The 13,430-nt window shown below is 40.2% G+C and overlaps 1 protein-coding gene across 9 annotated transcripts in view; it reads left to right on the forward strand.

The window, feature by feature from the left end:
- The window catches only part of Ash1l (ASH1 like histone lysine methyltransferase), a 146,711-nt gene that overhangs the window by 79,376 nt on the left and 53,905 nt on the right, over positions 1-13,430 (forward strand). For all 9 annotated transcript variants that reach the window (XR_007835411.1, XR_007835410.1, XR_007835412.1 and 6 more), the window contains exons 6-7: positions 4,994-5,173; positions 7,954-8,048. Coding sequence is in view for 6 of the 9 variants with exons in the window: in XM_051198831.1 (XP_051054788.1) it covers positions 4,994-5,173; positions 7,954-8,048 (275 nt within the window). In the remaining 3 variants the exon portion in view is untranslated. The remainder of the gene's footprint in view (positions 1-4,993; positions 5,174-7,953; positions 8,049-13,430) is intronic.

Genomic DNA, 13,430 nt, shown 5'->3' on the forward strand with positions numbered 1-13,430 from the left:
TGTCTGAAAAATGAAGAGCTACCCCATTTAATGTTTTCTGTTTGCTTGGCAGTTTTTCATCCTTTGATATTAACCTTTTTCATGCATTTACTGGCTAACTGTATCTCTTGGAAACAAGTTTTAATGGTTGTTGGTTCTTTTTTCTTGTTTGATATTTTTGGATTTTGGATTTTGTATTTCAAGGCAGGGTTTCTTGGTGTTGCTTTGGAGCCTGTCCTGGCATTCACTCTGTAGACCAGGCTGCACCTGCCTCTGCCTCCTGAGTGCTGGGATTAAACACATGCGCCACCAACTCCTGGTTCTCGGTTCTTAAGCCATTTAACTGGCCCATTAGTCTTGCCTTTTTAGTAGTGAGTTGAGGCCATTTACATTTAAAGTTTTGGGGGTGCGAGCATGGGTGCATGTGTGTATGCATCTATGAGTGTCTGCAGAGGCCAGAAAGAGGGTATTGGTTCTCCTAGAGCTAGAATTAGAGGCAGCAATTGACATAGGTTCTGAGAGCCAAACTCTGGTTCCCTCCTAGAACACCAATCGTTCTTAACCATTTAGTCATTGCTCAGGCCCAAGATGTGTCATTTTAAAAATTAAAAAAGAACCGGGTGTTGGTGGCGCATATGTTTAATCCCAGCACTGGGGAGGCAGAGGCAGGTAGATCTTTGTGAGTTTGAGGCCATCCTGGTCTACAGAGCAAGTTCAAGGATAGGCTCCAAAGCAATACAGAGAAACCCTGCCCCTCCTCCCCCCCCAAAAAAAAAGGTTAAAAAAGAATCGGTTCTATGTTCCGGTCTGTTTCTATACTCTTCTGTTCCTTTAACTACATTTCTTTCCTTTACACAGAAACATATTGTCTGGATCAATGTTTTTTATTCTGACTTTGTTTTGTACGTGTTTGTATGTAGGTCCATTTGTAGGGGTACATTATTAAGCACCCATGTGCAGAAAGTGATCAGTGTCAGGTATCTTAGTTACAAGAATCTCTTACTGAACCTTGAGTTTGCCGATTCAGCTAGAAGCTTTGACTGGCAAACCCCAAGATTCCGCTCCTCTCCTCGGTGCCGTAAGTAAACAGTTTTTTTTTATTGTTGTGGTTTGGATTGGATTGGATTGGTTTGGTTTGGTTTGGTTTGTTTTTTCCAGACAGGGTTTCTCTGTGCCTTAAGCTCAGTGAGATCCATCTTCCTCTGCCATCCAAGTGCTGGGATCAAAGGCCTGTGCCACCACTTCCCAACTTAGTGAATAGGTTTTTGTTGTTGTTGTGTTACAATAGGTGCTGAGAATTAAACTTAGGAACTCATGAATACATGGAACGAACTTTACCAACTGAGCAATCTTTCTAGCCACACTTACTTTTATTATGTATTTGTTTGAACAAATGTATGCCGCGTATGTTCTTGCCTATGTAGGACAGAAGAGTGTGTTGGATCTCCTGGAGCTGGAGTTGCATGTAGTTGTGAACTACCTCTTTAGCCCTCATTCTTGAGTCAGTCCTTTTTTATTTTTTACTTTTTGTAAGGGCTAGGGACCATTACAGTAATTTAAATATTTATGAGACAGTCATTTATCTTGGGTCTTACATTAATGAAATTTTCTAAGTCTTCAAGTTTTTTGTGAGAAGCAAATAGATCACTAGGAAACTTCTGTATGGGTGGTTTCGTAGGTGCCATTGTAGTAGCTATGTTTTGCTCCTTTTTTATTTATAACTTCTCCAGATTTTAATGATGCTAATGTGAATAGATAGAATCCTATCCCATCTTTGTTGGTACTAAAACTCTAAAACTGCCTTTATTTTTTGTTGTGATGGGTTTTGTTTTGTTTTGTTTGATTTTTGCTTGTTGTTTGTTTTTCAGACAGGTCTTAAACTCTGATTCAGGTTAGGCTTAAACTTACAGCAAACGTTGTACCTCAAGTCTTAGATTCTGAGGGTACAGATAGCATGGCCACTATTGGTACCCCTCACCTTATTTTTCTTCCTGTCTTACTCTGTAGCCCTGTCTAGTCTTGAACTCATAAAGATCCTCCTGCATCTAGAGTACTGGGTTTATAGGTATTTGCTATGATACTGTCACCTCACCTTATTTAGATTTCTTTTATGGTAGGAGTGGCAATGACTTGTTTTCATGTGTTGGGGTGCTCATGTATGCACATGAATATGGAAGCCAGAGATCAGGTTTCATTCATTGGGAACCATCACCTTGTTTGTTGAGACAAATTTTCTCAGTAGTAACCAGGGCTTGCCACTTCAATGAGGATGGCTGGCCAGTAAACCCCAGGAATTTACCTGTTTTCTGCCTCTCTAGTGTTGTAAGTACAAGCATGTATTGCCATACTCAGGTTTTTACATAAATTCTTGGAGTTGAACACAGTTTCTCATGCATACATAGCAAGCACGTATTATATCTGAGTCATCTCCCTAGCCCTAGATTACTTAAATGTCGCTCATGATAGCATCATTTTGTTTAAGAAAGTTTCTCATGTAGCCTATGATGCTTTGAACTCAAAATGCTTTGAATTTACAGGATTCCTTCTGATTCTGCCTTTGCTGAGGCAGAGTTTGGTGGGTTACAGTTTTGGCTTGGTTGGTCAGTTGGTTGATTGGTCAGTCGGTCGGTCAGTTGGTTGGTTGGGTTGAGACAGGGTCCTATGTAGCCCAGGCTGGTCTTTAACTTGCTGTGTATTCTGGATAACCTTGAAATTCTTATACCTCTGCTTCCTCTAACTTTTGTTTTCTTCATTGATGACTTTCAGTACATTTATTATGATTTGCTTTATTTTGAGTTGATCTTCCTCATGGTGTCTTAGATTCTTTTAACTTCAAGTTTATATTTTATCAAATTTGAAGCGTTTTTAGCCATAGCTATTTGAATGTTGAAACAGGCTTTGAACTTAACTTCACTCTGCCTCAACCTAGGTAGTAATTTTATTTATAGACATGTACCACCACCAAGTTTACTATTGTTGTTGTTGTTATTGGTTAGACACAGTCATACTATCTGTGCTAGGCTAGCTTCACACAAGTCTTCCTGTATTAATCTTTAGAAAGTTGGATTATAGGTGTGAGCCATCATGCCTGACTGCTGATTTTATTTTTCTGAGACAAGGTGGCCTTGAATTTGCTGTTCAGCCAGCCAAGAATGACTTTGAATTACTTATCCTTCTCTATCAATTCCTATTTTTTTTAATGAATTTATTTATTTATTTAATGTTCCCTGGTGGTTTGCCTGCTTGTGTATCTGTGTAAAAGTGTCAGATCCCCTGGAGCTGGAGTTACAGACAGTTATGAGCTGACATGTGGGTCCTGAAACTTGAACCCAGGTCCTCTGGAATAGCAGCCAGTGCTCTAAAACAGTGAACAATCTATACAGCCTTCTGCCTTTTTTCTTTCTTTCTTTCTTTTTTTTTTTTTTCAAGACAGGATTTCTCTGTGGTTTTGGAGCCTGTCTTGGAACTAGCTCTCGTAGACCAGGCTGGCCTCTAACTTACAGAGATGTGCCTCCCAAGTGCTGGGATTAAAGGTGTGAGCCATCACCACCCAGCTTCTTTTTTTCTTTTTTAAGACAAGGTCTTACTCTATAGCTCTGGCTAGTTTAGCTCTGTAGTGTAGACCAGGCTGACCTCCGGTTCATAGAATGGTGATTTCTTCTGGCTTTAGAGGTGAGAGTCAACACACCTGGAACATAGCTGAAAGGTCAGTGCATGGGAATAGTGTTGTGTCCAAGTCGTGAGGATCCCCAAAGACCACCAGGGAGACAGACCCACCTAACTGAAAAGCAATGTTCTATTATTTCATCCAACCATGACAGTGACTTCGTCTAGCTGGCTGACACAGAAGCCACTGGAGGAAGCGAAGTCCCTTGTCTATTGCCAGAATTTAAAGGAAAAAAAAAAAAATCACAGGATTACATCAGTTGGTATGGATTGGTTTCTAATTGGTTGAAATTTGGGAACTGTTGGGGGGATTTCTTAAGGTCATATTTTGGCATGAAATACCTGTGTACCAATTATTCTTATTGGTCAGTACTGAGAGGGAACACTGTGGTTTCTATGGCTTTGTCTTGTTACTTGTAGGTGGCCTGTTGTTCATAGATAGCAGTAGTTTTCAGAAGTGTATCCTGGAGACTACAGGGGAGTTTTTGGTCTCCCCTGGAGTTTCTTTTGTTGCCAAACAGTTCCCAGGAACCAAATGTCTAGGAGGCTGGGAGAGGGATTAGGGGTTGTCTAGAGTTTTTTTGTGTTCAGTTTGGCCCTAGGCACTGGGAGGCTAGGAGATCTGGAGTTCCTTTGTGTCCTATGCTGAGTCAGAGGCCTATATGTCTTTTTCTGTACCCTGTCATGGCTGAGTGACGGTCTGGTCCCTTTATTTCTCTCTAGTATGAATAATAAGATTTGAATTGGAACTTAAGGCTTTGTCACATTTATAAAATTTCTCCCCAGTGTGAGTTATTAGAAGTGAAGCCTTTGAGTTTATTTTACCCCTTTCAAATAGGAGGCACAAAAATCAGGAATTTGAGGCCATTATTGGCTATACAGCAAGTTCAAGGCCAAGACACTACCTCAAAAACAATAAATACATGTAGATAGATTTTCTGTCCAGCCTGGTCCTGCTGCCCTTCAGCCTCAAATACATATACTGAGACTTATATTAATTATAATATAATTGATGGCTCAGACTTCTTACTGACTAGCGCTCTCTCTTAATTATTAACCCATACCTATTAATCTATGTATTCCTACATGGCTTTATCTTAACCAGAGAACACCTGGAGTGTCCTATCTTCCCCATAGCTACATGGAATATATCTCGAGACCTCTCTCTGCCTCCTCTCCCCAGAATTCCCCTTGTCTTGTAACACCGCCTATACTTTCTTCCTGGCTACTGGCCAATCAGTGTTATATTCATCAACCAGTAAGAGAAACATATGCAGAAGGACATCCCCCATCAAATATGTGTGTGTAATTATTTTTCACAACATCTTCAAACTATTTTTTTTCCTAGCTTTGTAGAAGCACCAGTTGATATCCCCAGTCCTCTTGAAACCCCCGCTGAACCTTCTGAACCTAAAACTACCTTGCAACCTGTGCTGGCTCTCATCCCACGGGAAAAGAAAGCCCCACGTCCTCCAAAGAAGAAGTACCAGAGAGCTGGGTTATATTCTGATGTTTACAAAACTACGGAGTAAGTAATGGTGACTGAAAATGTATACCTATTAGCCACCATAGTTTTAAATTTTCTCTTTTCTCTTAGCACCATGTCAGTCCTCACAGGCTAGGTTGCAAGCAAATTTAACCACTGAGTCTGAACAAAATAATTTTCACTATCAAAAACCAGTATAACATTATATATGTGCAATATGTATTATATGTATAACATTATGTATGTTTATTATGTATTGTATGTATAACATTATGTATAATATGTATTGTATGTTTAACAGTCTCAAGTGCCTAAGTGTTCACTGGACTGTTGATGTTGCACTATGTTATAGACTTACAATGTTTAGCCTCTCTCTTCTGAGTTCCATTCTATAGGTTAGATTTGAATTATACCTTTTGTTGTTTACAAATCAGAAAGAAAGCCAAGTGTGATGATGAAATCCTAGCACTCTGGAAGCAGAGGCAGGAAGGTTGCCATTTGTTCAAGGACATCATTCTTTACCTAGTTAATTTCAAGCCTGCCAGGGCTACATCATGAGACATCTCTCAAAAATAAGTAAATAAATGATGAATATATGGACAGATAAATAAATAAATAAATAAAGTGCAAAAGAAAGTTAAATAGCACTGTCTTCTAGGTAAGTAAATGTATTTGGAATTTCATTGATTAAATTGTCAAATGAATAAACTGTCCTTCATAGTTTAAGAATTTTATAGTTTCTTATTACAGCCTGATATGTACTCCTTTGTTACTTTGTTGAAACACAGTCTGAAACTGTGTGGAACAGACTAGCCTTCCAATGCCATCCTGAGATCATGGGTATATATTGTAATTAGAAAGCTTTGGGCTAGATATGTAGCTCATTTGGTAGATGGTTTATGCTGAAAATTCCAGGGGCGATTTCCAGTGGACATGGTTGGACTTGTCAGTAACCCAGAATTTCAGGAGGCTGAGGAGGGAGGAGGAGATGCTGAAAGCCACCCTCACTACATAGAGAATTTTAGATCAACCTGGACTAAATGGAGACCCTGCCTTTTGTGTATGTGTGTAGGGGATTTTTAAACACCAAGGAGGTATTCATGGTATAAAGTTAAAAAACTAGCCTTATGTTAAAGTGTTAGGATTAAAGGCATGAGCTGTCACATCTGGCCTGAATTCAATCTTTTTTTTTTTTTTTTTTCAAAAAGAAAACAAACCAAAAAACCTGAAACAATATTTAGCCAGCCAAGTGGTTCAGGGTTTATTTTAAGTTTCTTTACTCCTATTACTTGAGAGGCATATAGGTAGAGTCTAGCCTACATAGAAAATTTCAGGCCAGCTAGAGCTGCATGCACAGTAAGAGCCTGTCTCAAAAAATAAAAATGGTCATGAGGCTCTGAACATAGCAAAAAAGTGTAAAACTATAAGAAAGTTAGCTTTAAGAGTCCCAGAGCTTGGGATACTGTGTATAGCATCCTACCCAGTCCTGGTCTTTGTACTCATGGCCTTATTTTATTTACCCAAGAAAAATTTATATGGCCCTAGGTATGTATACATATAAAACAGACATATGTCAGAGAGGGCACGGTGAAACCACCAAACTGGACTACTCTGTGGGTATAGATAGTTTTTTGGGGATCAAAATGCTAAGGCTATCTTGGGGCAGAAAACAGCAACTTGATGGGAAAGTACTCAGATTTTCTGTGATATTCAGCAAGGTGCAGGCTATTTGGATTAGCTAGAGCTAGATGCCCTTGCCTAACATAGTTGACCATTGTGGGTCTGGTGAGATAGGGGAAGTAGTGCTCTTCCTGGTAAACAGAGACCTGCCTTTTGAGAATCCTGAGGGGTGGGGAAGTTGGAGCTTCTGTTAACAATATTGTTACCAGCACTGCCACTTTGGAGGTCCACTTTGGACCAAACCTTATATAAACCCAACATATACTGATAATAAATCATAAATTCTTTTAAAATTATCTTGAGTGACTGGAGAGATGGCCCAGTGGTTAAGAACACTTGCTGATCTTCCAGAGGACCTCAGTTCAATTCCCTGCACCCCAGCTTTAGCCATCTATAACTCCAGTTTCAAGGAATCCATTGCCCTCTTCTGGCCTCTGCAAGCACGAGGCATTTGTGTGACACCCTTATTCATGCAAACAAAACATACATAAAATTAATTATTCTTTTTGTTTTGTTAAGTTTTCCTATGATGTGTCTGCATGAGTACAAGTGACGCTGTGTTTTTCGTGTGAATTCCCTCCTCTTACCATAAGCTCCAGGGATTGCTCCAGGGTGCTCAGGGCTGCAGACATATTGCCTGCACAGGCAGGGCTGTTGTTAAATGAATAAAAGAATATTAGATTGAAAGTTAAAGTTCTTATTGTAAAATTATTAAAGAATATCAAAGAACCTCTTTTTAAAGGGAATTTCCAGAATTTTAAGATTTATTTATTTTTATTTATGTAAATTTACAGGTTCTCAGAGAGCCCAGATAGCTCAGTCGGTAAATTTAAAGGTGCTCAAAGGTTCATGAGAGTAACTGCAGAGGATAGAAGAGGTTACCAGATCCTTACCAGTTGCAGACATAGGTGGCAGGAATCAAACTCAGGTCCTTAAACATTAGGGACTGCTGTTAACTGCTGAGCCATCTCTAGCCCCAGGGGTTTTAAAAGTGCATTTTTAGATTACTTTTTTTTCTTTTTTATTTATTGTAAAGGGGCTGTCACACATGCATGTTGAGAACAAAGAACAGTGTTCAGAGAAGTACAATTCCCAGGAAGAAATTTAATTGCCTTTGTTTCTTATTCTTTTTTGCATCACAGCCCAAAGAGCCGATTAATCCAATTAAAGAAAGAGAAGTTGGAATATACTCCAGGAGAGCATGAATATGGATTATTCCCAGCACCAATTCATGTTGGTGAGTACTGAATCCACATAATTTATTGACAAGAATAAATTATATATGTTGAATATAAGGGAAGCTCCTGTGTTCATTATTCTCATGGGTTCACATTCTTTACCATTTATTTACAAAAAAATTCCAAGAATTCTCAGCAAGGATGTGGGGCTGTAGCTCAGTAGAGTGTATGCCTAACAAAAATAAAGGTGAATTGGATCCCCAGTAAGTACCACATGAACTAGGCAAAGAATATGCATGTAATTTTGGCTTTCAAGGTGAAGGCAGGAAGATCAGAGGCTTAAGGACATCCTCAGTTACACAGGCATTTACCTGGCCCCTTTGGCCAATCTCTGTCAGCTTTTATGTGCCTTAGGCACCTGCTTTTGTTGTTGTTAATAGTTATTGTTGTTATTTAATCTATCTGGGTGTTTTGTCTATACTTCTATCTTTGCACCAAGTGCATGTCTGTTGCATATAGAGACCAGACGAAGAAATCCAATTTCTCTAGTACTGGAGTTACAGTTGATTGTGAGCTATGTGGGGTGTGGGGATGGGGTAACAGGAGCATGCATGTTTATATTAGTTTATATTAGTTCAAGGGATCAAACTCTGATCATCAGGTTTTCACAGCACTCTTTTACCCATTCAGCCTCTAATAAGCAAATTTGTTTTTTATTTAAAATTCAACTTTCTAAGATGCCTAAATCAGACAGAATTAAGACAAATTCTTGACCCAAACATCACATGAATGGTCTTTATCCCAGTTTCTTTTGGATCCCTTGTTCCACTCTGAAACCTTATGACCATGGCCTCTGATATTCACATTTCTCTTATCTCTAAAGCTCCTATATGACTAAGGAAGATCTGCTTCCATCATGCCAAGCTCTTCTACAGTCCAGCCCGAAAACAGTTTTGGGTTTTTCTGTGTTTTGGGGTTTTGTTGCGTGTGTGCGTGCGTGCGTGCGTGCGTGTGCGCGTGTAGGTCTGGGTCTGGGGTTTTTGTTTGGGTTTTTTTTTTTTTTTTTTTTTTTTTTTTTTTTGAGACAGGGTCTCTGGCTGTCCTGGAACTAGCTTTGTAGACCAGCTGGCCTCAAACACAACAGAGATGTGCCTGCCTCTGCCTCTGCTTCTTGAGTGCTGGGATTAAAGAAGTGCACCACTACTGCCTGGCTCAGAAAGCAGTTATAATATCTAAAACCACATGGCAAAGGTTACCATAGCAGCTGCACCACTTGTGTTAGGGTTTTGTTTGTTTGTTTGTTTGTTTGTTTGTTTTACTTGTGTTTCAAAAGTGATTGCTTGTCTATTTCCCTGGCTTTCCTTTTCCCTCTAGAGCAGCAATTCTCAATCTATGGGTCTCTGGATATCCTGCTTATCAGATGTTTATGTTACAATTCACAACAGTACCAAAATTTCAGTTATGAAGTAACAATGACATAATTTTATGGTTGGGGGGGTCACTACAACATGAGGAACTATATGAAAGTAAAATAGTATCTATTCAGCCCTTTTTTTTTTTTTAAGATTTATTTATTTATTTATTATGTATATAGTATTCTATCTGCATGTGTCCTTGCAGGCTAAAAGAGGGGAGCAGATCTCATTACAGATGATTGTGAGCCACCATGTGGTTGCTGGGAATTGAACTCAAGACTTCTGGAATAGCAGTCAATGCTCTTAACCTCTGAGCCATCTCTTCAGCCCCCAGCCCTATTTCTTTGTTGCAACCTAGTCCTTTCAAAGGAACCATATTCTCATTTTCCACAGTGAAGATTTGACCTTTAGACTCTTCAAGAGGCAACCACATATTTGTTTGTTTGTTTGTTTGTTTGGGGGGGTGTGTGTGCGTGCCTGCCTGCCTGCCTATGTGGGTTTATATGTGCCACTTGTATAAGGTGTCAGTGGAAGCCAAAGAGCATCAGATCTTCTAGAAATAGAGTTACAGAAGGTTGTGTAGCTTCTAAAATTGGTGCTTGGAACCAAACCTGGGCCCTCTAAGAGAACGACATGCTCTTAACTGCTGAGGTATCCCCCAAAGATAGCTTGTGACCATTGTTTTGTTTTGTTTTTTGTCTTATTCTTTGTTTTGAGATAGGGTCTCATTATGTAGTCATGGCTGGCCTAGAAATCTATAGGAATCTGCCTGCCTCTGCCTCCCAAGAGCTGAGATAAAGGCATGTGCCACAACCACTGCTAATTTAATATACTTTCACATACCTCTAAGGCTTTCAGTATATTCTGCTGACTCCCATTTTGATTGAGCCATCACTACTTTGCGTTTCATCTCTATCTGGGAGAAATTGTATTCCATTCTGACTATTGTAGATTTTGCTGAGAAAAAGTTGAACACATGTTGAGTAGTTCAAGACCAAGAATGCAATCCATAAGCTTGAATGAGGTAAACATCATCCACTTCATCTCCTAATATTTAACAGCTCAATTCTTACTCATGTTGTAATGGAACATCTTCCATGTAGGTAATTTTATACTCCTAACAGTCACATGGACACATCTTTTCTCTCCAGTTGTCATCATTGCATACATTAGACTGAGAGCAATGTAAGTACTTCTAAGGAAGCCTTGCATCAGCTCTAGAGACTTGATCCTATGAAAATGTGAGGTTGGGACTGAGCAGAATTCTGCTTTTCAGATCAGTTTGAGTAGATGTAAATGATTCCTTACCTGTAAAGAAAATCATTTTTTAAAGAACTTCAGAACCTTTCTGTCTGTCTCTCTACGTTTTCTAGAGAAAACATGTATTACTGGCAAATAATAGAATTGAATGTTCTCATAAAAAGTTAGTTGTCTCTATCTCAAAAAACAGACAAAAGAGTAAATCCAGGCATGGTGGTTCATGCCTTTAATTTCACACTCATGAAGCAGAGGTGGGCAAATTTCTGTGAGTTCAAGGCCAACTTGGTCTACATGGTAAGTTCTAGGACTACATAGTGAGACCCTGTTCAAACAAACAGGGTCCCTCTTCTTAGGACCACTCTAGACTTAAAAATTTTGTAGTTACTCTCAGTATTGAAAGTCAGCAGGAGCCAAGCAGTGGTGGCGCAGCCTTTAATCTCAGAACTCCAGAGGCAGAAGCAGGAGGATCTCTCTGAGTTCGAGACCAGCCTGGTCTATATGACTTGTTCCAGGACAGCCAGGGCTACACAGAGAAACCCTGTCTGGGTGTTCGGGGGGAGCAGAATCTAGGGAGATGGCTTAGCTACTAAAAGCACTTGCGCCCAAATCTGATGGATGACTTTAGTTCAATATGCAGGACCTACCTACATGGTTAAAGTAGAGAACTGATTCTGTGAGTAGAACTCTGACCTCCACACATGCACTATGGGGTGTGTTCACAAACATCACACACTAGGTAGGTGTAGTGGGAGGCTCTTAATGAAAATAAAAGTTTTAAGTATAAGTAGTTAGTGGCTGGAGAGATGGCTCAGAGTTTAAGAATGCTTCCTGAGGATAGGAGTTCAGTTCCCTGCACCTGTGTCAGATGGGTCACAGCTCTCTGTAATGCCAGCTCCAGGAGATTCGACACCCTCTTTTGGCTCTTCAGGTATTGGTACACACATGACACACACTCAGACTCACAAAAGCATATAGTCAGACATGGGAGCACATGCCTTTAATACCAATACTTGAGAGACAGAAACAGGCAGATCTCTTGAGTTTGAGGATAGCTTTGTCTACATATCAAGTTCCAGAACAGCCAGGCTACATTAAGAGACCCTGTCTCAAAAACAATACATATACAGAGGCAAATAAAATAATCTTTTTAATTTAAAAAAAATGTTAAGTATTAGCAATTGAGCTGCTAAAATCCAGTTATGTGGTCCATTCAGGAAGGTCAGAGGTTCAAATTCATCTTCAGCTACATAGCTAGTTGCCTTCCAACTTGAGCTAAAGAGAGACTTTATCTTGAATGAAAGAAAAAAGCAAGGTGATGAAAATAACCAGTAGCTGGACCTTGGCTGCATCTACATGAAATCCCAGCACTTAAGGGGCAAAGGAGGGAGGAGCCAGAGATCATTATGGGATATAGTGTAATCAGTTTTACTCAATATTGCTTTTACATAATTGGTGTCAGTATCAGTGTAATGAAAAAGTGTGTAACAACTCCATAATATTATTGAAGTAGTTTTGACCTTTCACATCCACTGGAGTCAACAGAGCACTATTCAAGTCAGAACTGCTGGTCTAGGAACAAATAAAAGCACAAATAGCCTAATACAAAACAGGAAAATATAGATCATCAAACAAAAAAAGTTAAGTCTTGGTCAAGGAGGTTGAAAGGACAGTAGATCATATAGAGTAAAGAAGTTGGAAAAGACACCTTAAGGTAAAGAGGAACTTTGAAAGTGGTCTTTCCAAATGGGTGGTGGTAGTGGTGGCCCACTCCTTTAATCCCAGCACTTGAGAGGCAGGGCCAGGTAGATCTCTGAGTTCAAGACCAGCCTGGTGAGCTTCAGGACAGCCACCACAAAAACCCAAAAAAAGCCAACAGGTTCCACTCCAATGAACACACATTTGGTGGAGAAATGGGAGAGAAGGGAAGCAGAATGGTGTGTGCTGTGGAGAGAAATGGATCTGAAGATGTGACTGCTATGAGGAATAGGATGCCACCTGGAGCTATATGGTATCTGGGCCTGCTACCAGGACTATACTAACCTCATGAGGCCATGGTGCATCACATCCAGCATGAACTGCAGCTGAGGATCATGTCTGGGTCCATGACCCTGCTTGCAGCCTGGTTCTGTGCTGGCCTCTTTGTTATCATAGGGGCCATAGGAGAGCTGGCCCTTGTGGCCTCGGCAGCAGAGATCTGGCCTTGACCCTTCCTGAGAGAGGCAGTACCAGTATAGTCCCAGATTAACTAACCCAGCCACCACTAGGGTTTTGAGCTGACCAACCCCAACTGTGACATACTGGAGCTGTGAAGTGACCAGTGCTGCAGGACCGTAATCACAGGCTCTCCATGACTCCTGGCAGCAATAGGGTGTCCTAGTTCTGGTGAGGTTCCAGTATTGGTGGTGTACCAGAACCACACCAACAACGCATTGCAAGGAACATTTACAAGTAAAGCTGTTTGAGCAGAAGGGTATCTTTCATGACACACCACAGCTCTCAAGGCCACTACAAGTGAATATGTGATGGAGAGGCAGAAAATATGGAGGAGTGAACGGGTGTTTTTGTTTTGTTTGGATGGGGGGGTTGTTTGGCAGTCTACAAGGGTAGAACTGGTAAATAAATGGGATTGGGGTGCCTGATGTGAAATCCCAAAGAATTGATAAAGAAATTAATATATTTAAAAGGGGGGGATTAGTAGTTCCATATGTGAATAAAAAGTTAATAGGATCTTCAATTCTCATGTACTTCCCTCCCTCCCCCCTCCCT

This window comes from Phodopus roborovskii, unplaced genomic scaffold (assembly GCF_943737965.1).
Source record: "Phodopus roborovskii unplaced genomic scaffold, PHOROB, whole genome shotgun sequence".
In the NCBI taxonomy this organism is placed as follows: domain Eukaryota; kingdom Metazoa; phylum Chordata; class Mammalia; order Rodentia; family Cricetidae; genus Phodopus; species Phodopus roborovskii.